This window comes from Prinia subflava, chromosome 7 (assembly GCF_021018805.1).
Source record: "Prinia subflava isolate CZ2003 ecotype Zambia chromosome 7, Cam_Psub_1.2, whole genome shotgun sequence".
Taxonomy (NCBI): Eukaryota; Metazoa; Chordata; class Aves; order Passeriformes; family Cisticolidae; genus Prinia; species Prinia subflava.
The window spans coordinates 33752764-33778247 of NC_086253.1; the positions used below are offsets into that span (position 1 = coordinate 33752764).

The 25484-nt window shown below is 44.9% G+C and overlaps 2 protein-coding genes across 3 annotated transcripts; both read right to left on the minus strand.

Annotated features, from left to right (window-relative positions):
• Nucleotides 1–2608: 2608 nt before the first annotated feature.
• ING2 (inhibitor of growth family member 2) lies at nucleotides 2609–7550 on the minus strand. Its single transcript, XM_063402155.1, is given in 3 exon segments — nucleotides 2609–3881; nucleotides 6899–7266; nucleotides 7268–7550. Coding segments are annotated over 3 exon segments (1245 nt in total). The 5' UTR covers nucleotides 7474–7550; the 3' UTR covers nucleotides 2609–3210.
• An 11158-nt stretch (nucleotides 7551–18708) lies between these two features.
• Nucleotides 18709–22444, minus strand: CDKN2AIP (CDKN2A interacting protein). Of its 2 annotated transcripts, none has more exons than XM_063402153.1 (3): nucleotides 22164–22444; nucleotides 21939–22069; nucleotides 18709–21211 (listed from the first exon to the last, which is right to left on the minus strand). In XM_063402153.1, exons 1-3 carry the CDS (start codon nucleotides 22385–22387, stop codon nucleotides 19512–19514), a joined length of 2055 nt encoding a protein of 684 aa, XP_063258223.1. In that variant the 5' UTR covers nucleotides 22388–22444; the 3' UTR covers nucleotides 18709–19511. The 2 variants fall into 2 exon arrangements, with proteins under 2 accessions (XP_063258223.1, XP_063258224.1); XM_063402154.1 differs by having other exon boundaries at nucleotides 21970–22069; nucleotides 22164–22303.
• Between the last annotated feature and the right edge of the window lie 3040 nt (nucleotides 22445–25484).

Consider the following 25484-nt stretch of genomic DNA (forward strand, 5'->3'; position numbering starts at 1 on the left):
GTCTTGCTCCAATATAGTTTCTTTAAAATAGCTTATAGGGAACCTTTTGCTGCTGATGAATTTGCATTACTTCAAAAGTGAAAGGCAAAAATAAAACTTAGAAGTGCACCATTTTTCCAAAAGCTACAAGAAAACAAGATGTAACTAGGCTGAATTAGAATGCAGCATTAATTTTCAAAAGAGGACACAGTTAACTGTGTAGTCACATATACTTCTATCAACTTCCAAAGTATGCATTGCCCAGATTTTTCTTTTTTGCAAGAAGATAGACTTACTTCATGAACTTCATGAGAGTGAATACATATCATGAAGATGAACTTTTTAAACAGTATTTACTTTTCATTTTGGCTTCACTAGTGAGGTTCATCCCTTTAAGAAAAGTAACTGAACATTAAGAAGCAGCATAAGAATTATCTACTTACCTTTCTGATTTCATACTAGCATCTTATGTGCATCTTCAGCAATTACCACTGATCTTCTATGGGAATGGATAGAAACCCACAAAATTTAGGTTTGGTTAAAAACAAGTGGTGAAAGGCTAAATACCAGATCATATCAGCTCTTTTCTTATGTATGTCTTAACAACCAATTAGCTAGAGCATTTAAAAGAAATAATTGTAGAAGCACTCGGCATATTTGAGATATGCTGGTAATTTGCAATATAAACTGAACTATTGCTACATTTGACCAATTTCATGTATGAAGCCAAGCAAGTGCCATTTTTCCAGCACTATCTTCACTGGAGAATTCCTGTTCACTACTAGAAGGGTCATTAGCATAAAAGAAAGCATCCCTGCAATAAAGATATTTATCTGGACCACTTTCAAAATCTAAAATTTCCTTTCTGTAACACCCCAACATACACTTCCTACTTCAGCAATTATTTTAGATGAACAATTATATAAGGCTCCCAGATTTCCTCTCTACATTGTAAAGAAGTATTCTTGATTTATACAGTACAAATTCAAGCAATACTTTTCCAGATAAATCAGTGACATTAATAGCTACAATTTCACTTGTATTTTGTTCTGCAACTTCAGTGCTTACCTAAGAAATGTTTGTTTTTTAATACTAGGGAGCATGTCCATTATAGGTAAACATTAGATGTTCATATAATCCTCAGCCCACGGCTTCCAATCAATCTTCTCAAGAAGGAAATTTGAAAATCCTTATGCCATAACAAATAAAAAAAGGAATCAAATGTTCGGAAGACAACTTACTGCCACTTATCTCCAACAGCTGGTCTGATCATTTGCCATCAATGGCCATGATCCAGCTCCTCAAGACTATTTTTGCAACCTGAGATCGGCCAGTAGGCCTGGAAGACAAGGTAAGGATAAGGTTTACCCTCTACCTTACCCTACTGATGGTCAGAGCCCTTAGAGGAGTTTCCTGCAGGAGCTGTTTACTTACTGTGGTACAGGTCTCCCTACTGGAGCACTATTCCACTTCATAAAGCTACAATTTTAGAGCAAAAATTCAAACCTCTGCCTTTACACTCCCCTGGTACATGTTAACTACTTGCAAATGCTCAGTCCTGCTACGGAATCAGATCATACCTGAGCAAACAGGTTGGTATGTTACTTACCTTGTAACACTGAGTATGTTGTACATTGATTTGTGCCATCTGGTCTGACAGCACCGAGGCTTTATGCCCTGCACAGCACATTCCACCCTCAAGCCCCAGCTGGCATGGCCCTCTAGTGGAGATGCAGGAAGGTCTCATGGCATTCGTCCATCCCAGCTTGCTTTTGCCCATCTGCCTGCCTGCTGGGCTGCTCTCAACTCAGCACAACTGCCTTCTAATCAGGCTTGGCCAGAGCTGGTGTCACTTTTCCCTCTGTACTGCCAAGGAAACCTTAGCAGCAAGGGACAGAGACCTATAGGGACTTCTGGTCACATGCTGCCCACCCACATGTAACCCCACAGCCAGCCCTACACAGCTGCTGCCTGCCTTGCCAAGCCCACCCCAGTCTCAGGAGCACTGCTAAGCAGGAACCCTAGGACTAAGCTTTGGTATCCCACTCACTTCTCCATTAGCATCTCCCATTGCGAAGGAGCAGCAACAGCTGTTTCATCGTTTTTCGCCTCCTTAAGGCATAGGGGTGAGGAAGTGCACTTTTAACTACCACCCAGTAGTGTTTAGATACTACCAGCATACTTCAGGACAATGCTCTTACATCGCCTGTCTGAAACCTGCTGGGATTTGCCTATTGGCTCTGTGCCATGTATGCTTATGTTTTGGTTTTTTAAAATTATCTATCAACTTTTTATTGAAAGGTTTTGCCTTCAGGCTTTTTAGGTATTTGTGGCCCAAGTCCATAAACTTCGGTGCTGTGCCTAAACCCAGGTTTGGCTGCACACAAAAATAATACTTAAGGAAGAGCAAAGAGAATACCAATCATGTTTCAGCTCTCTACAGAATGATTATGATGAAAATTCTAAAATGTTAATATCCCCTCCTCTCAAGGGCTCCTTCTACCACTTCAAGGCTTACAAAGAAATCATGTTAAATGGTAAAAGACCATATCGGGATGCTTGACAAAACCTATTATCAAAAACTGAGTATACACCATAATTATATCATACCCAGAAACTGACTCCCAAGTATTGTCACAAAGACAAGAGTTTAATGTTGGCAAAAAAGTAAAGTTTAAGTTAGTGGTATTTTCTTCCTTGCAATAACATACTGGTCATATGAAAGTCACTGGAGAGGTTTGCTTATAGCTCGGAAGACTTTTACAGTTACAGCTGAATTCAAAACCCCTAACTCCAAATCCATGATGTTAAAACAAAAACTGAAAATATAAGACCTGGGATAAAGAACAAACTCAGTTGTTAAGATGTTATCAGAGATGTGAGGCCTTTCAATCCCTCTACCATAACATGAGAAGTTCTTGAGTATCTTTCCCACCACCACTATTTCAGGATTCACAAGGTTCTTTAAAATACAAATAGGGTTAATTGAAACCAAGCGCCATCTGCTTGTAATGTCTTCTGTGAAAGGTCTGAAGCCACCCTGTTTCAATTATTTGGTTATTCAGTGCAGAAAGTTAAAGATCACAGAAGGTATAACAGCTTTTAATACTCCATTAATATTATAGATTAAAAATTATTGCATAGTCTTACGCATTTCCTAAAACAATGTTCTCTGGAAATGAAACATTTTATTATAAAAGGAGCAACTCTTTAAAACATAAATTGTTTTCACTACCTCGATCTCCTATCCTTTTTTGATTTGTCAGTACATTTGTCCATTGTTTTCTCATTGTCTCCTCTGCACTTGGGGCAATACCACTTCCCCTTTGGTTTGTACGTGAGTCCAACACAGGAAAAGTGGAACCACTCAATAGGGCACTGTTCATTGTCACATCCTATCATTTCGCCGTAAGACACTTGGTTGCATAAGCAGTAAGTTGGTTCATTGGGATCAATTGCAAATTCTACAGGTGAAACCTCTCTCTCCTGTTTGGCTTTGGAACGTTTTTTCTTCTTGGAAGATTTCGATCTTTTCTCCTTAGGTGGCTGATCATCGCAGTCATCAATACCATTTGCTATGTGGCACAGGTCGCGGCTCTCGCTGGTTCGCTGGCGGCGAGGTCTGCGGGAGGATCTCTCTGGCTGGCAGGACTCCACCTTGGCCTTTTCTAGAGGCTTCTCGTTCTCAGACAGGTCTTGAAAACACTGAGAGTGTGTTTCCATTTGACGGGCTCTATTCTCTACCAGTTCTAGCATCTGAGTAACTATTTGAATTTTTTCATCTCCAAGTTCTTGACTGTTGATTAGCGCACGCTGAAGATGCTGCTGCAAGCGTTTCTTCTGAACAGGATCATTTTCTGACTTGTATTTTTCATAGACATCATCTATTTCTTTTAATGCTTCTATAAAATAAAGATAATCATAGGAATAATTACACAGGATGGAACAAGCTCAAGAAAACAGAAACATATTTCTAACTTAAGAGAAATATTATACATCTTAATTATAGTATACCTTAGTTAGATTGAATATATAATTCAAGTGCATGTGGTCATCAAATCAGTGTTTAAGGTCACAATCTGTTGCAAGAAAAAATTCCCATGTTCTAGGAAAGAACAGGCTTATTTTAGCCATTGGAAAAAGAAAGGATAACACAAGAGAGGGAAAACTATAATTGTTGAGTCATGGATTATCTAGATCCTCCTTCCACCTGAAACGGGAGAAATTTCTCTTAAAAGTCCTTACCATAGTAATTCCAAAACCCTGGGCAAGAAACCAAAGCAATAGCTTATTTTATCACACAAAGAATCCTGAAATTCATAGAATTGTCATATATCATGATATATAACACTCCTGAATTAGTTTATTCAGGTGCTCTGCTTCCTCCTCTTATTCAGTTCAAGGTTTGGCATTACATTTTCAAGTAGACATAGTTATAAAAGGAATATGACAAGTTATATAACAGCAAATTTACAATCAGAATGGAAATCAACTTACATCCCTCAAAACACTTTCCCTATTACCAAAATAAATTACAGCAAGCTGCATTTTAAATCAGGGTTGAACTTTTCAGAATAGGTGACCTTCTCTCTAGCACATCATAGGATATTTTTATGCAACTAGTAAATGAGTGGCTCACAGTTTGATTTCCAAGCTTTCCCTCTTCCCAGCCATGCAAAATAACTGCATGAGTTGCTGTGAATCTCATTAAACTTAGTTCTAAAAAGCAAGTTTAATGAACCTGGATATAAGATCTTATAAATGTCTTATAAATCAGTCTTAGGCTGTACTCTGCTGTTCTATATTGCTGCATTTTAAAATAATATTTTTCATGTCAAATGTTACACTAGATTTAAACATAAAGGACAGAGAAACTCCAAGCAGAGAACAAAATAATTTGAAGAACTGACAGTGAAATTTGATGTACAGTGCTAGGTACAGTACTGGTTCAGTCACAATTTAGGATTTTATTTGAACAGGGAGCTTATAAATGGCACTAAATTATTTACTACTAAAGCAAAAGTTATGCAGTAAAATCTACCTTTTCCTAAAGAGTTGCATTTAAATAATCAGCTTCCATGTTAAAAGAATTTGTCTGCACTATTGTGAAATGATTCAAGCTTGTTACCTCAACATCATTCCTAGTGATTTTTTTCCTGCTGATATCTTGGAACAGTAGCTTAAGCACGAACAGCCGCTTTTTACTATAAATTCTGAAACCTTTATGACAACAGGAGCCAACTGCATTTTGTTCTGTTCCAGACCTTTATTAAGGTAAGATAAAAACCGCTGCTGTGCCTGCCCAGTAGGTCAGCCTGTATTTTCTCAATATCAGCATTCCAGCTACCATTTAAACCATAAGCTTTGTTTCCCTGTACCTTCAACTGCATCACTTGCCTGTTGCCCTGACAAGAGAAATAAAATTTTTAAAAAATCTTACTCTTAGCTCCTGAAAAGCATGGAGTAGGGTATTTGTATGCTGTTGAACAAGAAAGGCATAACCTGAGTACAATATTTTACAGCCACACTCTCTCCCACCCAGACTTCTTGTGAATCTCCAAAGATTAGACAAGACATTCATACATTCTAATAAACAGCTTTGAAACCTATGTTAAAAGAAAACAAACAAACAAACAAATTTTAAAAAAACCCTCCAACCCAAACCATGGCCAAGTGTTCATTACAGATAATCTGATTAAGTTTGGTGGAGCTAATAAAAGCTAATACGATTTGTTTTCTAAGCACAATAGTGACTTTTCCCTCCTTCACAGACCATCACTACCTTTTAAATTAACTGAAATAATATGGCATTGCTTTTACATTTTCAGACTTGGGTCTAGAATATTTTTAGCCCATGTCTGGGGTTTTGAAGATTTTTGTTGTTGTTTTTTTCAAACAGTTAAAGGCTTGGGTTAGAACTATCAACAAACTTCTTATATAGCCCAGTATTGTATTAGTGGCTGGATAAATACACAGAGAAGATACAGACTAATGAAAATACTTAATCTATTAAAGGCCGAGGCGTGCTGGCTAGTCACCATGGATGAGAAGGTAAAGAGCCAGCCTTGACTAGGAATTCAAAATGCTGCAGGCAACTCTATGCCGTCGAAACTTTAAAATCCCAGGCAACTTACAAAAGCCAGTTCTTATGTGTCTTCTCGGGTAATTAGAAAGATAACTGAAAGAATCCCTTCACAACCGCTGCCTCCTGAAGTGGCCCTTCAAGTCTAAGAGGCCTTGTCGGTCCCCACGGTCCCCCCTGCCCACGCCGAAGGAGGGAGATGCGGCTCCACGGGCTCCAGTGCCGACTCCATGGAATCAAATTCCTGTCCCATGATAGGCCCGGCCAGCAGCTGCCGGGCACAGATGTGCCCCGCAAACTCCGCGGGGCGTAAGGTCTTTAATCGGCACTGAACTTGCCTTCCGAAGGAGCCGTGCCTTTGGATGAGTTTTAGGGCAACTTCCCGCTCCACAGTCTCCCTCCGCGACCCAAGGGAACGCTGCTGGCGCTTCATGTATCCCCGCCCCCCCGTGCGGTGTACCGTGGGACGGGCGCCGGGCTCCGCCGGACACCGCCCCCACGGCTCGGCGCGGCGGGAGGAGCCGCTGGGAGGCTGGCTTCCGCACCCCACCTCCAGCGGCACCGCCGCCGGTTCGGGCAGCAGCGCTGCCCGGCGGGGCGGAGCGGGGCGGGAGCGGCCCCACACGGCGGAGTCATGGCCTAGCGCCGGGCAGCGTGGCCCCGCCGGCCCCGAGGCGGGGCGGCCTTCCCCGGGACCTACCGGACGGCGGGAGCTCCCCGCCCCCCCAGGGTTTCACCCGGCCCCGGCTTCCCCGCGCCGGGCGCATGTGCGGCGGGATGGAGGCCGTCCCCTTTCCCCTCTTTCCCCGCCGCCCGGTGCCCCGCGGCGGCGCCCACCTTGGCACTGCGTGTCCATCTCCCGCAGCAGCGAGGCGTTACGCTGGATGTCCAGCGGTAGCGACTCCACGCACTCCAGGTAGTCCTGCACGTAGAGCGAGAGCAGCCGGGCCCGCTCGCCGCCCGGCGCCGCCGGCCCCGCCACCAGCTGTGGCCCCGCCAGCATCATCCCCCCGCGCCAGCAGCACATCCGCCGCTGCCGCCGCCGCGCCGCCCGCACCGGGCGCGGGGTCCTTGCGGCGGCCCCGCTCCCTTCTCCGTCTCCTCCTCCTCCTCCTCCTCCTCCTCCTCCTCCTCCTCCTCCTCCTGCTGCTGCCGCCGCCCCGTTGCCCTCGGGCGGCCGCGCCCGCGGGGCGGTGAGCGCTCGCCGGGCCGGGCGGGTGCGGCCGCCCCTCCGCGGGGTCCCGCGGGTCGCGCGCCCCTTCCCGCGGTGCCGCCGCCGGAGCAAAACCCCCGCTCGGCGCCCCCGCCCCTGCCCGCAGCGCGCATGCGCGAGGCCCTGCCCTTATAAGGCGCGGCCGGTGGCGCTGCCAGGGGTTCGCATTCTCCCGCCTTCCCCAGGCGAGCGCCCCCATTGGCCCCGCGCGCGCGGAGGGCGGAGCCTCCCTTAAAGGCGCCCGGCGCGCCCGCCGCTTCCGCGCCTCGGCCGAGCCCGACCCGCGCAGGGCTCCCGGCGGCGCCCCGGGGCGGCGCGGGCTGCTCCTGCCCGCAGCAAGAGCCACCTCATCGGTCCTTAAAGAAGAGCAATGATTATTCGTGGTGAGCTCTTATTTAGGGGAACTGAGTGACATTTGTATCCTGAGAAACCATTGCAAGAGTACTTTAAATAAGGCTTTTTGAAACCCACTCGCCAAACATCAAATCTCCAATATTTGACAGAGTATCCTGTCTTTACCGTGCCTGTTGCAGAATTTGTATCAAATGTTGGCCACAACAATCATAGTAGGAAACAAAAGTTAAATTATACTTTTTGACTATATACTAAAATGGCGAGATTTCATCTCCACTTCTCTTTGAGACATTTTTCAGGTCTTTACTACATGAATAATAATTGGTAAGCATCAGGAAAAGAAAATTAATTTTGTCGAGTCTTTAAACACCCTGAGGAGACCCGTATATTTTGAATTGTTTCATTAATATTTTAGGCATCCAAAAAAAAAATCCAGGGAAAATGCATATGGTAAATGTAGGAAAATACCCCAAAACAAACAAAAACCAATTAGAGATGACTGAATTCAGGAATAAAATTGAAAAGAAGAAATAGATTCAAATCCCCAGATCCCCTTCTGTCTTAGATTCCTGCCTCTAGTTAAGTAGCCATCACTAAAAAGAGTACCCACATTAATCTTATAGTGGTGAAGCAGCAGCACACGTTGCACAGAGAAGTTGCATAATCTCCATCCTTGGATATTTTTCGAGCCTCCCTGGATGAGGCCTGACACAACCTGATCTGGCTGTGAAGCTGGCTCTGCTTTGGCGGCCTCCCAAGGATCCCATCCAGACTCCTTTTTTCCCGTGATTCTGTCTCTTATGTGGTCTGCGCCAAATAACTCCATGGCTAGACCTACACGAAAATCAGTGTCTCACATGATGGCAGTCTGCAAGTGTTATTTTCTCAAGACCCTAGTTCACAGAACTGTTTAAACATTCCTAACTTCCAAGTCACGCAGCCACTAAGGGGGTGTTCTACAAGGCAGGGATTTTCCTATGTCTGTGACCAAGCCATTGTGTAATTGTAGGTGCAGTCAGCTTTGCCCGAGTCAGCAATATGTTGGCAAAGTCATAAAAATGAATGAAAACAAAGTTGTAGGCAGTGTTTTCAAAACATCCTTTCCTACACTGATGTCACTCTGGCCAAAAACCAGGAAGTCTGTAATTCTGTGTGCTCATGTTCTTAAGAGGGCACCTTCATCTTAAAATGAACAGTTTTAATTTACAGTGTAACACCTGTAAAACCAGGTCCTGGTGGGGTTTTTTTTGTTTGTTTTTGGTGTTTTTTGTGTACTGTTACAGCTCAAGTTAATGAAGCCTCACATCATTTTTTGCTACTTGTCTCCTTTTTGCACAAATAGATTTAGGAAGTGGCGATAACCAGGTTACCTTGGCTTCCATTGGCACAAACTCACTGAACCTTTACTGTGTAGTGTTCATTGCTGTCACTTCTGAGTAACTGAAGAAACTGAATATTGAATTTTTTGATATAATATTAACAGATAACACTTACTGTGCAGGCAAAAAGCACTACCTGTATGCCAGTGAAAAGAACCTGGATTATTATAATTGATACAATATTCTTGAGAAAGGTATTGGTTCTTTTGAGGGGTTGTGTTTCGGCTTATAGTAAGTTTGAATGGGTGTAACGTTCTGCCATCTCATGAAGAAATAAAGCTAAGAAATGTGAGATTGCCCTTCAGAGCAGAAAAAATAAAGCAAAAATGTTCATTCAAAATTAACATGTTATTTAAAATGAAATGTTAATTACTATTAAGTATGAATTTAAACCAAGCATTTTGGCATAACTTTTTTTTCTCATAAGAAACTGTGCATGCACTGTCAGTAAAGAAATAGCCAAGAAAATAATTCATTTGTTACAGGTGGTTTCTGTGCTAAAAGCTTGCTGGTTGTCACTGTGGGGAAACAGTATCTAAGGTACAGCAGAGAATAGCTAATAATTTCTGAATTTAGGTGTTGTCTGCTGCTTTCAAACACTAAAATAAAAATTTGAGGAACCTTAAGAATGCAGCAGTGGCAGTGGACTACATTTCCCTAGGAAAAAGAAACCTTAGCTTGCTGCATCTTTGAAGCCTCAGGGGAAAGAAAAGCAAGAAGAGCAAATTAAATTCTCTGCTTTGTTCATGCCTCAAAATGGCTAGGAGCAAGCACAGGAGTATTTTGATGTATTGGGTTCAAGTTTGCAGGTTGATAGATAGCTCTGAGACCCAACTATGTCCCTTCTTTCACTCTGTAAGTGAGAATAATCTGGAGATAGGAAGAGGCATGATGGAGCAAAACCTTGCTAAGTGTAGAGATAGACAGGCAGAAAGATCACGTTTCCACCAACCCTCTCTGCTAAGTGGGAAACTGTCAGCTTGAGGTTGACATACACAGGGATGTGATATTAGGGTGTATTGCATCAAACATCTCCAAGGGTAACTAATACAGAGAGGTCCTATATCCAGTTTATTTAGATTTATTTATGTATCTCTAAACTAACTCATATTTTTATGGAGAATAGATCCCAACAGTTTTTGTTTCTTTATAATTTACCAGTATAGGTTTTAAAGTCCCAACCAGAGTATTCCCCTTCTTTTTGTGAAAGATGATTTCATTATATTCCAGGTTTTACTACGATAAAAATATTTCCAGAGATTAATCCAATTCTTATTTTCCCCAATTGAAGTTTTGCCTCTCATCTTTTGTAATCTTGATTTTACATCCTCAAAGTGCACATGATTCCTGTCCTGTTTCACATAATAATATACAAGTCGGTTAGGTTTTTTTTTCTTTTGGTTTTGGTTGCACTGGGTTTTTGTGGGTTTTTGTTGTTTGTTTGTTTGGGGGGGTTGTTTGATTTGGTTTGGTTTGGGTTTTTGGTTGGTTTGGGTGGGTTTTTTTTTTTCTTGCTTTCTGTTTATAACCCAGGAAGTGTTTCAGACTGTGGAAAACGAAAAGCAGCATTATTGATGAGAACAAGTCCATAGGGGGCTGTAATTGTGAAAGACCTTCTTAGCATTTAGTAGAAATGCTCAAAGGATGATAACAGGATCCTTCTTTTAAGCAAAAGAACTGATTTTTGATTATATATATTTCTTGTCAGAAATGCTTCTCTGGCTTCCATGGGATGAAATGGATGAAGAATTATCCAAGATACCACAAAAATAAACATATTTTTAAAAGAATGAGTACAAGCCAGATGGACTTGTTAAGAGTCAGCTGAAGGAAGCTATAGGCCATGGCAGAGTTTTGTACAGGTGATATTCTGGGAAGAGTCTATCCTTGCCAGAGATACTACTATGTTTGACCAGGTAAGCTACTCTCAAAAGCTTCTCTAGCATCAGGTCATCCAAAAAAGATACTTCCCTGTAATGCCAGTCATTGCTTTTTGCTTTCCTTAAATATTAGGCTTGATCTGTCTGGTGGAATGCAAATCATATGAATTCAATTATTACTATTTTTCTCTTTCATTTACACAAGTGTAGAACACTTAAAAATAAGACATGGCCTGACATCAGATCATTTCAATCAGATGGTAAACTAAACAGTAGATTTCCTGAAAATACTGGCATATGCTTATTTCTGTTAGCTTCATCTTCAGTTGTACCAAAGACCTTTCTAGTACCAAGTAACAGATATCGTGCACTTACCAGGAGATGTATGTTCTGCATCATCCACAACATCTACTCTATTTTCTGCCAATATGCTATAAAACAAAATCTCTTTCTGAACCTGACTTAGTTACCAGTTGACTTGTATAAACATGGGAAAGAGGGCAGCCACAATATCCTGCTCAGTTTTTTCTTTAAGCAGATTTCTGCTTATTTCACCATGAGCAGACTGAAAAAGGAAGTAAAAAGTGCAGACTAAGTTTACTCCATGCTTTGTTTTTTAATAACTGTTTATTTACTTTTTTACTATTCTTCACATTCAGTTTCGATACTCTAGTGCCACAGCAAAGTATTTTGAGAAATCAGTAGGCCCAAGGCAGGACATGTTAAGAAATTCACTTACATATGACTTCATTGCTTTCATCAGAGCATACTGACACACTGTCACTTTGAGTGCAGCCACACCGCTCCCTTTTGAGGCTGTCAGCCCGGTTTGGAATGGCCCCTGGAAATCAGCAGGAGCTGGACACCACCAGCTTGTCACAGGTGCAATGGAGCATGCCTGGCTGGGACAGGGACTGCAGCTCCTTAGAGGAGGGGGACACTGCTGATCAGCTGAGGGGCAGCATCTGGCCTCTGCCATGATAGCACCACATGGATCATTTCCTGTCATTTACAACATGCATCTGTCCACCTGTGTCTGAAGTAACATTTCCCTGTCTTTCTCTCCAGGAAACTGCTTTCAGACAGTAACTCTTCTTCCTCAGCTACTGTTATAAAGCAGAAACGATCAGTGGATTTGGTTTCCAGCTCTAAAACCAATCACCATCTGAAAAACCTCAGGAGGTGTGCAGATGATGTTTATAGAAGCCAAGTTAGAAATGCTAACAAAGCAATCTTACTGCAAACATAACCATCTTTCATGTCTTGCCTCAGCCCTGAAACTTGATCCTCTTTCATTCTAGGAAATGGAAGAATCCACACGAACTTAAGGGAAATGAACCAAGACCCTTTTGTGCACAATAAAGAAAGGATTTTTATGTGTTCTTACCTGAGGTACCTACTGACATGGATGCTGCATTTCTGTGATTTTACTTCTCAGCACAGGTATGTGAAAAACACATTCTTACTTCTTCTTTTTGTGAGGAACATATATACAATGAGGGCAGGCAGTGCACCTGCAGAAAGTTTCAGTAAGTGATAGTTTAAGACATTCATAATACTCTCCCATACACAGATGTTAATTTTTCTTTCCCTCTCAGGAAATAAAGGTGGGAGTCATCCAGCTAAATATGTGGAAATGAGAGAGAATCTTCATATAAATAGGTCTTGCTCTAAAAATGTCTCCATTGACTGTAAGAGGAGCCCAGGTCTCTTGTCACAGATGTCAGTGAAATGAATTCTACTCTGTATGTGAAAATGGGGTAATTACATTCCTATGATTACCATTTATGAATTTCAGCGTTCCCCTGAAAACTTGGACAGAGTTTTGGCATACGTCATTAAAACTCTGCAGCAAACAGGAGAGAGCCTCATTTTATTTCCCTCCTAGTGTGGATTTTTTTTCTTCTCTGGAATCTGCTTATCCTGCCCTAGTAAAAATGATTGATTTCTAGTGCAACTGAAAAGTCACCACAAATAGCAACAGAGAGTAATTTCATATCTTCAAAATAATCGTGTAGTACTGAATCACTCACATTAGGGGTTTTCTAGCAGTGCTTCTGCTAAGCAAATTTCTCAGAGCCATCACTTACTCCAAGTTACCAAAAAGTAGTATTATCCTTTACTACTATGATATGACCAATGTACAGGGTTTTTTTCCCCAAGAACAGAGTTTACATTTGCTTTATTATTCAGTTGTAATTGTGAGAAAAATTAAAGGTTAACCAAGATTAATAGATTCCTGCCTCTCTTCCTCAAAATAATGAGAAATGTGGCATTTATTCCAGACTAAAGGAGGCTTTAGGCTGGAAGACAGCTGTCAAAATATAGGCAACATCTGACTGAACACAGAACTTAGCTGCAGTTAAAATCACAGAATAACAGAATAAGTGAGGCTGTAAGGGACCACAGTGAGTCATCTGGTCCAATTTCTCTGCTCAGGCTGGGTCCCCGAGAGCACATTGCACAGATTGTGTCCAGACAGCTTTTGAACCTCTCTAGAGATGGAGACTCTAGAACTTCTCTGGGCAATCTGTTCCAGTGTTTGGTTAGGTGCACAGTAAAGAAGGTCTTTCTCATATTCAGGTGGAACTTCCTATATATCGATTTCTGCAGGGTGCCTCTTGTTCTATTTCTTGGTACTGCCTGGAAAAGCCTGGCTCCATCCTTTTGACACCCATCCTTTGGATACTTACAGACATTGATAAGATCCTCTCTTAGCTGTCTCTTCTGCAGGCTAGACACCAGAGGATTTGAAATGTAAAATGCAAAACATCAGAGTATTTAGTAAATCCATTGGTTAGATCAGTTTTCTTGCTAGCGACAAAATATCTTTTGCTCAATGTGATTAATCTCAATATTCATACTGAGAAGTCCTTTTGCAGCCCACTTGGGCTTAACAGTTAAGGTTACTTGACTAGCAGTGACAATGGAAACTTGAAAGGGCTGCAGGTTCAGATTTTGGAGGTGAACAATACTTTTTTTAGTTGCAGGAATGTTATTAAAGGAGGAAAATTCATAGCTGGCAACCACTGTAACTCAGTCTTCCATTACCTTAGGAACAGGCAGTAGTGCTCAGAAATTATCATGCCTATATGATTTTTATAATTAGCCTACAACATATAGGAAAGTCTTACCAGGTATCAACATAAAACTTGTTTTCCTAAATGCTCATCTGTGAGTGAATGTTAATTAATCACAGACTAAAAATTGATGCATCCTGATAGCAGATTTAATGACAGTATTTGCTTAAAAACGCTTAACCTACCTAACCTTAACCTTTGCTATGGCAATGGCGACTAACAGAACCATCTAGAAGGCACATATACAAACACAAGTCAATTGTTGCTACCTGAACAAAGAGCATGGCATATTATACATTATGCAAAAACATTGCAAAAATGAACATCTAGCTGAAAGAAGAATTTTAAAAATACAGATATTGCTTTTATTTTCTGTGTATTTTGCAACTTACAAGCTCGGGGCAGATTTGCACAGTGAAAAAGAAAGACAACATCAAAATTCTTTCAACGTGTGCTTTTTTCCCTCAGCCTCTGGACCACTAGACCATGTCATGTCAGCTTAGTTTAACCTATAGGCAAGAGAAGTTTGATGTTTGACATATTCTTTCCTACTAACAAATTTGAAGACCAATGTTTACCATAACCTACAAGTGAGACCCTTCTGTTCACACATGCACAGAACCAGTTCAAATCATTAAGCTGCCACAGTGCAACTTAAAGGCCAAAAAAGAAAAACAAGCATACATCAGTCACTGCACAAGCTTCAGCTTGTCTCTACAAGCTTGACTGTGGTCTTCAGCCTGTATAGCAGGTGCTTCATAGAGCTTTAGATATATCCTTCTAGTAGATGAAACTGGGACACTGAGATTTCATCACAGTTTCTCAGCCAAAAAACAAGACTTCATAGAGCTGTGTCCCAGTTTAGTTGTTTCTTTGAGGATGGGTTCTTTGACTGTGTTTTTATTTGAAATCTCTCTTTCCCCACATACATATAGATGATTGCATGCAGGATCACAGGAGAAAAGGAAGACACTTGAGTAGTTCAAGTGGCTGACAGCAACCAAAATAACAGCTCAGGCCAGGTGCCTGCCGAGTCCCTTGTGCACCCTTTCAGGGCTCTCATGTGAGGCAGTCAGAGCTGCCACCACCAACTCTGCAGAGGTGCTCCCTGCTCTGCTCACTGGCCTCCTCTGCCTAGTGTGGGCTCTGATATGGCTGGAAAGAGGTCACTATGAAGATATTGCTGGAAGAGGAACAGCAAGTGCTGGAAACTAACAGGGTTTGCAAACTGTACTGTGTCTGCATATAGGCCACATGTCTGAGGCTCAACCAAAGAGAAAGACACCCAGACCTGGGCTTGCCACAGGAATTTCAAAAATACCAAGACAGAATGAACCAGAAGGAAACACTGTCTCTGGGCTGCTTGGGAGCTTTTAGGGTAAAGTAACAAATATAATTTGGGTAAGGTAATAAACCATTTCTTTTGGGTCTGAGAGGAATTTTATATAATTTGGGGATCTCTGTCAGTGGACTTTATTCCACGGTTGAGCATGATGATGTGCTATTTGCTTGACATACTAGAGTGGCACTGCCTATGAAATTAATTGAGTTTATCAGCAGGGCAGCAGCATCTCGCATTAGTTAGTTATTAGTATCTGGGAGTTTAAGCATTAGAATCTAACTGAAGTTGGCAAATAACACTGGTGGCATGCGCTGGCCTTCTCTGCAGAGGTGGAGCAGGGGATCCCGGGGATAGGCACAGCACAGCCTGGGTAAGTGGCCATTGTGGTGGAAGAGTGTGGTTTGTAGTCAGTGCCGTGTCAGCGTTTGTGCTGACGCTCAGATACCCATCGGAGCCCCCGGCACTGGTGCACCATGAACTTCTGCATGGTGCAAGTGCCCCTGGCACCTCTTGGCACATCTGGCCTCTTGCTATTGCCTGGAGCACGGAAGGAGGGAAGGCCTTTTCAGGCAGGTAAGTGCTCCCCAGTTGAACGTGCTCGGGTTGGACATTACAAGGAATTTCTTTATAGAAAAGATTGCCAAGCATTGGAAGAGGCTGCTCAGGGAGGTGGTGGAGGAAAGGTGATTTAGTCCCATGGTCTGGTTGGCAAGATGGTGTTCGGCCAAAGGTTGAATTCGATGATCTCAGAAGCGTTTTCCAGCCTAAATGATTCGGCGCCCCAGAAGCACCTGAAGCCCAGCGGGTTGAGCAGCAGGGGCCCGCTTGTCCTGCACACCACTGCCGGGACAGCGGCGTATCCAGCAACGTATCCCCCGCACGCTTTGCGATGCCTGCCCAGCCGTGAGCTGTCTGTGGATGCGCCGCTGCGGAGCCCCTGCCCGGCAAAAGAGGATGGCCTGAGAGTGAGCCCCGTTCTGTTGGCGCGCCTGCCGCGCTACCTGCGTGTCTGTGGCCGTGACGAGAGCCCGCCCCGCGCTCACCCGCTCGGCCCGCGGGCGTCTCGGCGGAAGGAACGTGAGGCGGCGGCGGCGGGCGGGGGCGCGGCAGCGCCCGGCACTCTCTGCCGGCGGTCCGGGGACTTTCCCCTAGGCGGGCGCGGGGCCCATGAGGAACAGGCGTCCTCCGTGCGTAGCCTGGAGAGCAGGTCTTCAGAACATCCCGGCAGCTATCACCACTTGATGGCGATATATAAACCCCGGCAGATAGCAAAACTTTGAGGGTAGGGCGAGTGATTTTGCCTCCTGGGTTTGCCTCCCTGCTGGTCTCCGCAGGCGATGCACAGGGGGCAGACGGCCCGGCCGCCCCCCGAGGGGCGCCACGGCCCCGGGTGGCCGCGGGAAGGGGCCGCGGAGGCACAGAGCGGCCACGGGAACGCGCTATGCAAATGCAGCGCCTCGGCCCCGCCCCGAGCCGTGCCAGCCTTGCCTTGTGGCCGCCGCTGAGGCAGCGCCAGCGCCCGCAGGCCGCAACGGGGAGCGGCGGGTGACACACACCGCACGGGTGCGCACCCGGCAGCTGCTGACAGCTGTCCGCAAAGACCCTGCCGTACGTGTTTAGGCTGGGCTAGCAGTCCCCAGAGGAAACGGGAGTCACTTTCTGAATGCTGCGATTTGCTGTACTGCCGTAGAAAAAACGGGGTCAGTTTTCCTTTCGGTTGGTTGGCTTGCTTTGTCCCCCTCAGACAACTTTGCACACCTACAGTGTAAGTGCAGGTGTTCTCCCGGGCCCTCGTCAGCGGGGTCTGGCATTTAAAGACCGGCATCCCAGTCGCTAGAGACCAGGACAGTACCTGGAGGAGAGCCACAGCGATTTTAGAACTGACAGGACCGCACAAACACTTCTTGCTACAGCCAGTTCTTTCAACTTCTTTCTTTCCTCCTCTAGGGCTAATGAAGTGTTACTAAATTCTCATTCAAATACTCGAATAATGCTTATGCACTTGTACGTGAATCCGTGTGTTGAGCTGCTTTCCATGCAGGATGTGAAATAAAAATAACACGCTTCAGCTTTCAGTTTCTATTAAGAGTAGCTACAGACTTGTTCTTTAATGATTCACAACCAAACATCAAAGAGGAGTAACATTCAAAAATTTTTAAAAAGTAATCCTAAGTCAGGTCTTTTAAAAAAGGCATCTAGCACCTCAGCCTTTTAACACAACTGCCCTAACAGCCCCTTGAGGTCAGTGAATACTGAGAGCTTTGCTTTACACACGAGAAACACAGGTTTTCACATTACAACACGTGCTGCAATTCTGAACCAGAGATCTGGAGGTGACCAAACTAACAGCAGAGAAAGCTGTGCTAGCTGTACTACAGAGGGCACGGGATGCAACTCCTGCCCCACAAGCACAGTCCTTACATGTGTCTGCCTGAACAGGGTAAGGACTTGGAAACAGATCTCACATGTGACAGTTCTTGACATCTTCCCATCACGAACACCACAGCTCCTCAGCACAGCACGGAGCTTGCCCTTTTGCCCTGCTAGAAGCAGACACCAATTCTTGCACTAAGATGCAATTTAGCACACTGCATTCCGAATGCCGGGTGGTGCTCCTGGAATGCCAAGGGGGAACTCCTGAGAAATCTAACTAGGGCAAAGGATGACCGAGGGCACAGAAGCACAGGGGTCAGGTGGAGGAAGTTCTCAACCAGCCATCGGGAAGTGCGAGCGCCTTGCAGGCTTCTGGTGCTATGGACTGGACAGCCACTGCTGTTCAAAAGTACGCAGGGTACAGCGTAAACACCACTGTGGTTTAGTCCCAAAAATTACAAAATAACAGGAAGTGGACGCGTGTACTACTGAGATCCCAGAAATTCCTATTCATTCCTTTAGCACTTGATCAATGGATCTGTCAGTCAAGTGTAAGGACACCACTAAATGATGCTAACTACTGTAATAGGACAAGATTAATTCAAAATAGCACTGAAGACATTATGTTTTTACAATGACATGTCATTATCCAATATACCAAAACATGCAGTTTGTGCAGGTATTTCAGCAACATTGAAAATAAAAGGTAATCTCCCACTTTCCTAGCCTCAAACTATTCTGTACAGGGAGTAAAAATGTACCAAAGGAAGGGCTTGATTAGAATGAATGCTTTACAATACACTTGCTGTCTTCAGCAGACAGCAGCATTTTCATTTTGCTTACCTTGGTGTTGCAAAACTAGAAATCGATATTCTACAGGTCCCCTCTATCAGTTTTACAGTATTTCAGCTACACATCTAAAGAAACCAACTCATCCTTGTGGGATTACAACTTGAAGCCACTCAAAGTAAAGCTTTACTGCAGGTGTTATTGAAATGGCTGAATATTTAGTAGCCAAAACCAAAATACTATAAAAGTTTATCACAGAGGTTTTATTGTTTTAGTAGCAGTCAAAATATACTTAGTATAGAAATCCATATTCATTTGGAAAAAAAATACCAAACAAAACTGTAAATGATACTTCACCATATAAATTAAATCTGCTTACAGTTTTGGTGGCTGAAATAGCTGTGACTTGACTGCTAATTGCTAATTTTCCAATGTGACATTAAATGGGCTCTAAACTGATAGTACAGTGTTAAATGGGATCAGGATGTCACTTGTATTGCAAGTGCTACGAAAACATCCCATAAAAATAGTCAAACAACTATTTTTTCTCCTAGTATGAGCAACAGTGAACATTATGAGCAACAAGCCTGAAACGGATAATTCAACTTTTTGATTGACGTTTTTAAACAACTTTCAATTATTCAAGTATTATGGTCCCTATGTACACATTTCTACGAGCCTAGAAAAGATATGGTAGACAATTAAGCACACTACCATCAAATTGCAAGAATTACAAAAATGTCAGGTTTTAAACAGCAAATTGTACCTTAATAGTTTAATTAAAAATAGAAGAGTTAGGTAGACTATTTTGCAAATACAACAGCACACTAGTGTGCTGTATATTAAGGCAATACCTTTAAATGTGCACTTGTCATCTCTAACAAGTTTTATACAATTGCTACCGAGTGAAAGAACTATCATTGTCTTGCAAAACTGAGAAAGAAATACAAAATATCTGGAAGCCTACATTTTCAAAGTACAAAATTAACCTTCAGTCCTTGTGTTGAAATACTATACACAGTACAAACAGTGATTCTACCCTACAAGATCTCACGAGGATTTCTTAAAGCTGGAGGCAAATTTGAAGGTTTTGACTCTTCATCCAGAAGCACCAAATCTTCAATTTCACTACCTTTGTATTTTCTTTTACATATCTTCACAATAACTTTCTTTTTGAGGAATAATTTCAAAGCTTCTCTCGAAGCCACTGCTTTGGCGTTTTCCATACTTTTACCACAGCCAGTACCCAAGTAGACAGACTTGCACCTCAGTTCACAAACTATATTTTCTAGAGAGCTCTTATTTTGAGGCAAGTCTGCAAGTTCCTTCAGGGGAACAAAAGCAACATCTAACGTAGCTTTTACAGACTGAATAGATGAATTTAGGAGTTCTGCATGATTTACATTAGGACTGAAGCCTCCAACAGCAACTAGTTTCCAGGCTACAGCTTTGTAGAGTCTGTTGAAAAAAGGCTGTCTTTCCTTTGCATCTTCGCTGGTCAGCGGCTTACGCAAAGCCTTCGCCGGGCTCTCGCCTGCCTGTGAGCCGCTCTTGGAGGCCAGCAGGGAAGTGCCTGCCTGAGCTCCAGCCCGGGAGGGCCCTTGCTGAGCCCCGCTCCGAGCAGCCAGCAGCGAAGCCGCCACCTGAGCGCTGCTCTTGGAAGCGAGCAGTGAGGATCCCGGCTGCGCACCACTGCGAGCGGCCAGCAGCGAGGCAGCCACCTCCGCACTGCTCTTGGAGGCCAGGAGCGGGGAGCCCACCTTAGCCGGGCCCTTGGGGGCCAGCAGAAGCGAGGTGCCCACCTGAGTACCACTCTTGGGGGCTAGAAGCAGTGAGCTGCTCACCTGAGCACCACTCTTGGACACTGATGCTGGAACATTCACTTGTGTTTTGGAAGACAGCAATGCAGCACTTGTTTGGGGGGTGCTCTTGGTGGTGGGTGGCACAGCTGGCACCTGTGGGGTGCTCTTGGCAGCCGGTGGCACTGCTGCTGCCACCACTGCTGGCTGTGGGGTGCTCTTGGCAGCCAGTGGCACTGCTGCTGCCACCACTGCTGGCTGTGGGGTGCTCTTGGCAGCCGGTGGCACTGCTGCTGCCACCACTGCTGGCTGTGGGGTGCTCTTGGCAGTCACTGGCACTGCTGCTGCCACCACTGCTGGCTGTGGGGTGCTCTTGGCGGTCACTGGCACTGCTGCTGCCACCACTGCTGGCTGCGGGGTGCTCTTGGAGGTTGCTGGCACCGCTGCTGCCTGTGGGGTGCTCTTGGAGGTTGCTGGCACTGCCGCTGCTACTGTTGCCGCCTGTGGGGTGCCCTTGGCAGCTGGTGCCACCACCGCATCTGGCTGAGGGGTGCTCTCAGTAGCCGGTGGTGCTATGCTTACTGTAGTTTTCTTTTCAGGTGATGGCACATTTTCACACTGGCTTTCCTTCGGTGGGCTTGAGCAAGGCTTCTTTCCTAGCTCTTTTTCAGACGAAGGTGGCTTTTGCTCGGCAGTACCTTCAGCATTAGCAGGTTTTCCTTCTGTTTCTATGTCTGAGACTGGGACCATTTCTTGATCTGAACTGCAAGTTGACTGGGAAGTTTCTGGATCTTTGCTAGTATCTTTTTCCTGCTTTTTGGGCAAGGTGCTCTCGGTTTCCTTCACTCCTTCTGCCTTGGTTGTTTTCACATCCTTTCCAGCATCCTTAGAGTCTCTGCTTTTCTCAACAGCTTGTCTCTTGCAGGGCTCCTCTATCCCTTCTGCAAAACAGGTAAAATATGTGATCCTCTTTGATTTCTGCACTATGATATATCCATGTAGAAAGAAATCATCTAAAACCTTCTAGCAATATTCTCTGTGAATTTAAAGGGTATACATTACCAATACACCTTGAACTGTCATTTCAATATTAATGTACTATTTCAGAATTTTGAGGTTTTTGAACAAAATCCATAAAATACTCATGCGAGATTTCAGCTGTTGGTTTGGATCGACAGGCAAGTACGTATTTCTGTTCTTGAAGTCCAAGCCCAAACTGGCCAACATACATTAAATGGGCTATCTGGCCTAAAAATAAAATAAGTGTATTTTGTCTACTAATATCACAAGATATCTTTAAAACATTAGTCTGAGAATTACTTTAAGAAACACAGCAACAATACCTGACTGGCAACAAAGGCAAAGTAAGAAGAAGTATTTAAGTTGGAGCACAGCAGCCTGTATCACAGCACATAAGTTATCATATTAAAGTGCATCAGTTGTAGAAATTCAAAACAACAGTTCTACATTACCAAAGGACTACATACGCATTATGTCAATTTTAGAGACATTATATTAGAAAAAGAATAGCACAGAGAGAGGAAACTATTAACGGGAGTTTTAAAAGTAAATTATGTCGACTACTATCTAAGCCCGAGGCAAACGAGAACATTCAGAAACAAGCATTTTCTAGACTCCTATGTATTGTCACAGCTATGATCTGCTAACCATTGCTACTTGATATGCCTCTTTTCTTCACCTTGGCAACCAGTTCGTCTCTCGTGGTGTGGACAGGCGCGTTGGTCACTTGGATGCCTTCGGCCATTTCCAGCGCCTTCTCCATGACCTGCGGCGGGTACCTGGAGGGGCGACAAGAGGAAAGGAGGGAAGGCGCCTCGTCAGACGTCGCGCCGCGCCGTCCCCCCGTCGCCAGGCGCGTCCCGCTGAACTCACCGGCATCCCAGGAAGACGTGGTTGGCCCACACCATGGAGAGGGACACCAGGCGCTGCAGCTGGGCGCTGCCCGCCGCCGGCAGCTCCCCTACGTTGCGCAGCAGGAACTCCCGGCGGTACCGCCAGTGGTGCTCAGGCTCGCAGGACCCGCGCAGCGTCTCTGCCCAGGCCGCCTCTTCCGCCGTCCGCCCCAGGGGCTCGGCCGCCGCCGCCTTCCCCGCCATCGCCGCCGCCGCCGCCGCGGAAACACCGCCCCGCGGCTTCCGTCCGGCGCGCTGTGAGCTCACATCCGCCCGGGCCGGGGGGGGCCGAGCGGGGCCGGGCCGAGCGGGGCCGGGCCGGGCCGGGCGGGGCCGAGCGGGGCCGGGCCGGGCGGGGCCGGGCCGGGCCGGGCGGGGCCGAGCGGGGCCGGGCCGGGCGGGGCCGGGCCGGAGCCGCCGCCTCAGGCCGTGGCGCTGCCGCGGAGCCCCTGTGCGCTCTCCCACCCGCACATCCCGGGGTGCCGGGGGAAAGGGGATGCTCTAGGCGCGGCTCTGCGTTGTGACTGGTTAAAGCGTGAACAAAAGTTCTGCTTCACGGGTTGATTCTTCGAGGCTTGCTGAGGTCGGAGTTCGTGGGGGGTGAATTGGTGTTGTACCTCAGAATCACAGAATCACTTAGGTTAGAAAAGTCCTCTGAAATCGTGGACTCCAACTTCTGACCGACCACCACTTGGTCATTTAGACCATGGCACTAAGTGCCACGTCCAGTCTTCCTTTAAACATCACCAGGGATGGTGACTCCACCGCCTCCCCCGGAGCAGCCTGTTCCAATGCTTGGCAACCTCTTCTCTGAAGAAATTCCGCCTAATGTCCAGACTAAAGCTCCCCCGGTGCAGCTTAAGATTGTGTCCTTTAATCCTGTCACTGGTTGCCTGGGAGAAGAGGACGATCCCCACCTGTCTGGCCTCCTTTCAGGCAGTTGTAGAGAGCAATACGGTCTCCCCTAAACCTCCTCTTTTCCAGGCTAAACAACCCCAGCTCCCTCAGCCACTCCTGATAACACTTGTGCTCCAGACCCTTCACCAACTTCATTTCACTTCTGTGGCCTTGCTTTACCACCTCAATGTCCTTCCTGAACTGAGTGGCCCATAGCTGGACACAGCAGCTGGGATGTGGCTTCACCAGTGCTGAGTACAAAGGGACCATCCTTTCCCTGTTCCTGCTGGCTACTCTATTTCTGATCCAGGCCAGGATGCCACTGGTCTTCTTGGCCACCTGGGCAAACTGTTGGCTCATGTGTTGCTGGCTCATGTTCAACCAGCACCTCCAGATCGTCTTCCACTGGTGAAAGGAAAAGGATCCTCAGGTCCTTTCCCCCTTTCCTCCTTGGTGTTGTCCACACAATCGGATTTGTTACCTGGTGTGCAATGGGACAATAATTGCATACTCAAGAGAGAGAGAATGATTATTTATTTCAGAGTCACATAAGCCTGGGTGCTCAGTGGTATTTCACAAATCAAGTGTGCCCCTCCAGACTTTTTGTGCCCTTATTGCTACATAGAGGCTTGGAGTTAGTTACTTTCCAAGGGGAGCCCCTCTGTTATGATTGGTTAGTAATTTCCCTACAAGTTATGTAACCCCAGCTAACTTCTATCCAATGCTCCAGGGAGGGGTCTTCACCTGGGCGAGGGTATTTTGACCTATAGGCAAAAAGTTTAATATTTTCATGAGGATAGTTCAGGTACAGGATACATGGACCTTGAGTACTTGCCAAGTTAGCAATGTATACATAAATGTACATCTTGATTTGGTATGTTCTTAAAGCCTTTTAGTTCCTGCATGTCCTTGACTAGGGGATGCTGGCTGCTGCCTGTTCCCCTGATTAGGTCTCCTTTCCTGATGGTTCGAAAGACTTTTCCTGACTTAAAATAATTTTGACATATTCCATGTTTTACAACATTGCCATGTGACAGGAAGGATGAAGGAAGGTAGTGACAAGGACATAGATTGTTGTAGCATTTTGGAGAAGCATTAAATGAGGACTGCTGGCTACGAATGGTTCAGCTAATTGCTCTTCCAGTTCTGTAGGCTGTCTTTAATTTGCAAAATATTTCTCCAGAATTTGATTCAAAACCACTTGAACAATTCTCTGTGAAACAGTAATAAGCACATTGTGAAAATATCACAAGCTTCAGTCTGTCAAGATAGTGTTTGCTGAATCAGTGCAAAAGAGGAAAGAATTTCAAATTCCGAAGGGCTGTCCCTGGAGAGCTGTATTGATTTTTCCTCCTGAATTAAAAGTCTGGGTTTGCTTAAGTTTTCAATTTTTAACACCTACATGTCATCATGAACTGAACTACAGGATAGATTGCATTCAAGGAAGGAGTGTTTCTCCATAACCAATTTCGATGTCTGATTGTGGAAATGGTTATGTCGTCGTTTAACTAAGAGTACCTCTATAGAGCAAAAACTAAGAGAGGAAATGAAGTCAGAAAAATTAAGTCCAATGCACTTTTGTTCTTTATCCATTGTTAGAATTGAAGTGCTTTTCTTTTGCTTTCCTGGTGAGGCCACACAGTGTTATCTTGTGCATTGGCAAGAATAGTTCAGTGACAGAGAGCAAGGGAACAGTAATGAATGGGATGGTGCTGACAGGCTCCCTGTTGTTTTGTGTTTGCACATAGAGGAAGAAAGGGGCAGAAAGTTTGCACCCTCTCTGCTGTGGATGTCTTGGAGCAATGGGTTTGCTACAAAACAGTGTCAGAAAGCTTAGAAACTGTAGTCACCACATCTGTTTCCAGGTATTAGTTGTATCAGTCCCAGTGTGGTTATCTGGTAATATAGGCTCAAATACAGGAAGGGCATGATCTGTCACATTAGGGCTTCTGCTAGAGGTGAGGTGGGCCTGTCTTTTAGACCTCTGAGTCTGTGATACCACAGTTCTTGACCTCATGGTCCATACATACAGACCTTAGAAGGGAAGGGTGAATGGAATCCTTGGCAAACATAGGTTTGAGTTTGCACCTCAGCCAAGATCATCCATTCTTGCCAGCCTGTTTGTTCACACTCTTCAAGGAACCAATTTGCTTTCTAAGGAAGCTGGTTGGGACTTGACCGAGGCTTGAGATCTGCCCCTCAGAGACAGCAGGAATTCATCCAAGCCTGAGTAGCTGCAGCAGAATTGTCTGTACTCTTGCAGAACAAGAAGAGCAAGCAGTACAAACAAGAATGCCCTGTCCCCCTCCACAAGCATCTGAGTTGCCAAGTGGACTAAGGACTAGTCCATGTTGAGCTGCTCATATACCAGTTAAGAATGGGAGCTGGGGAGGGTTAGGCTCCA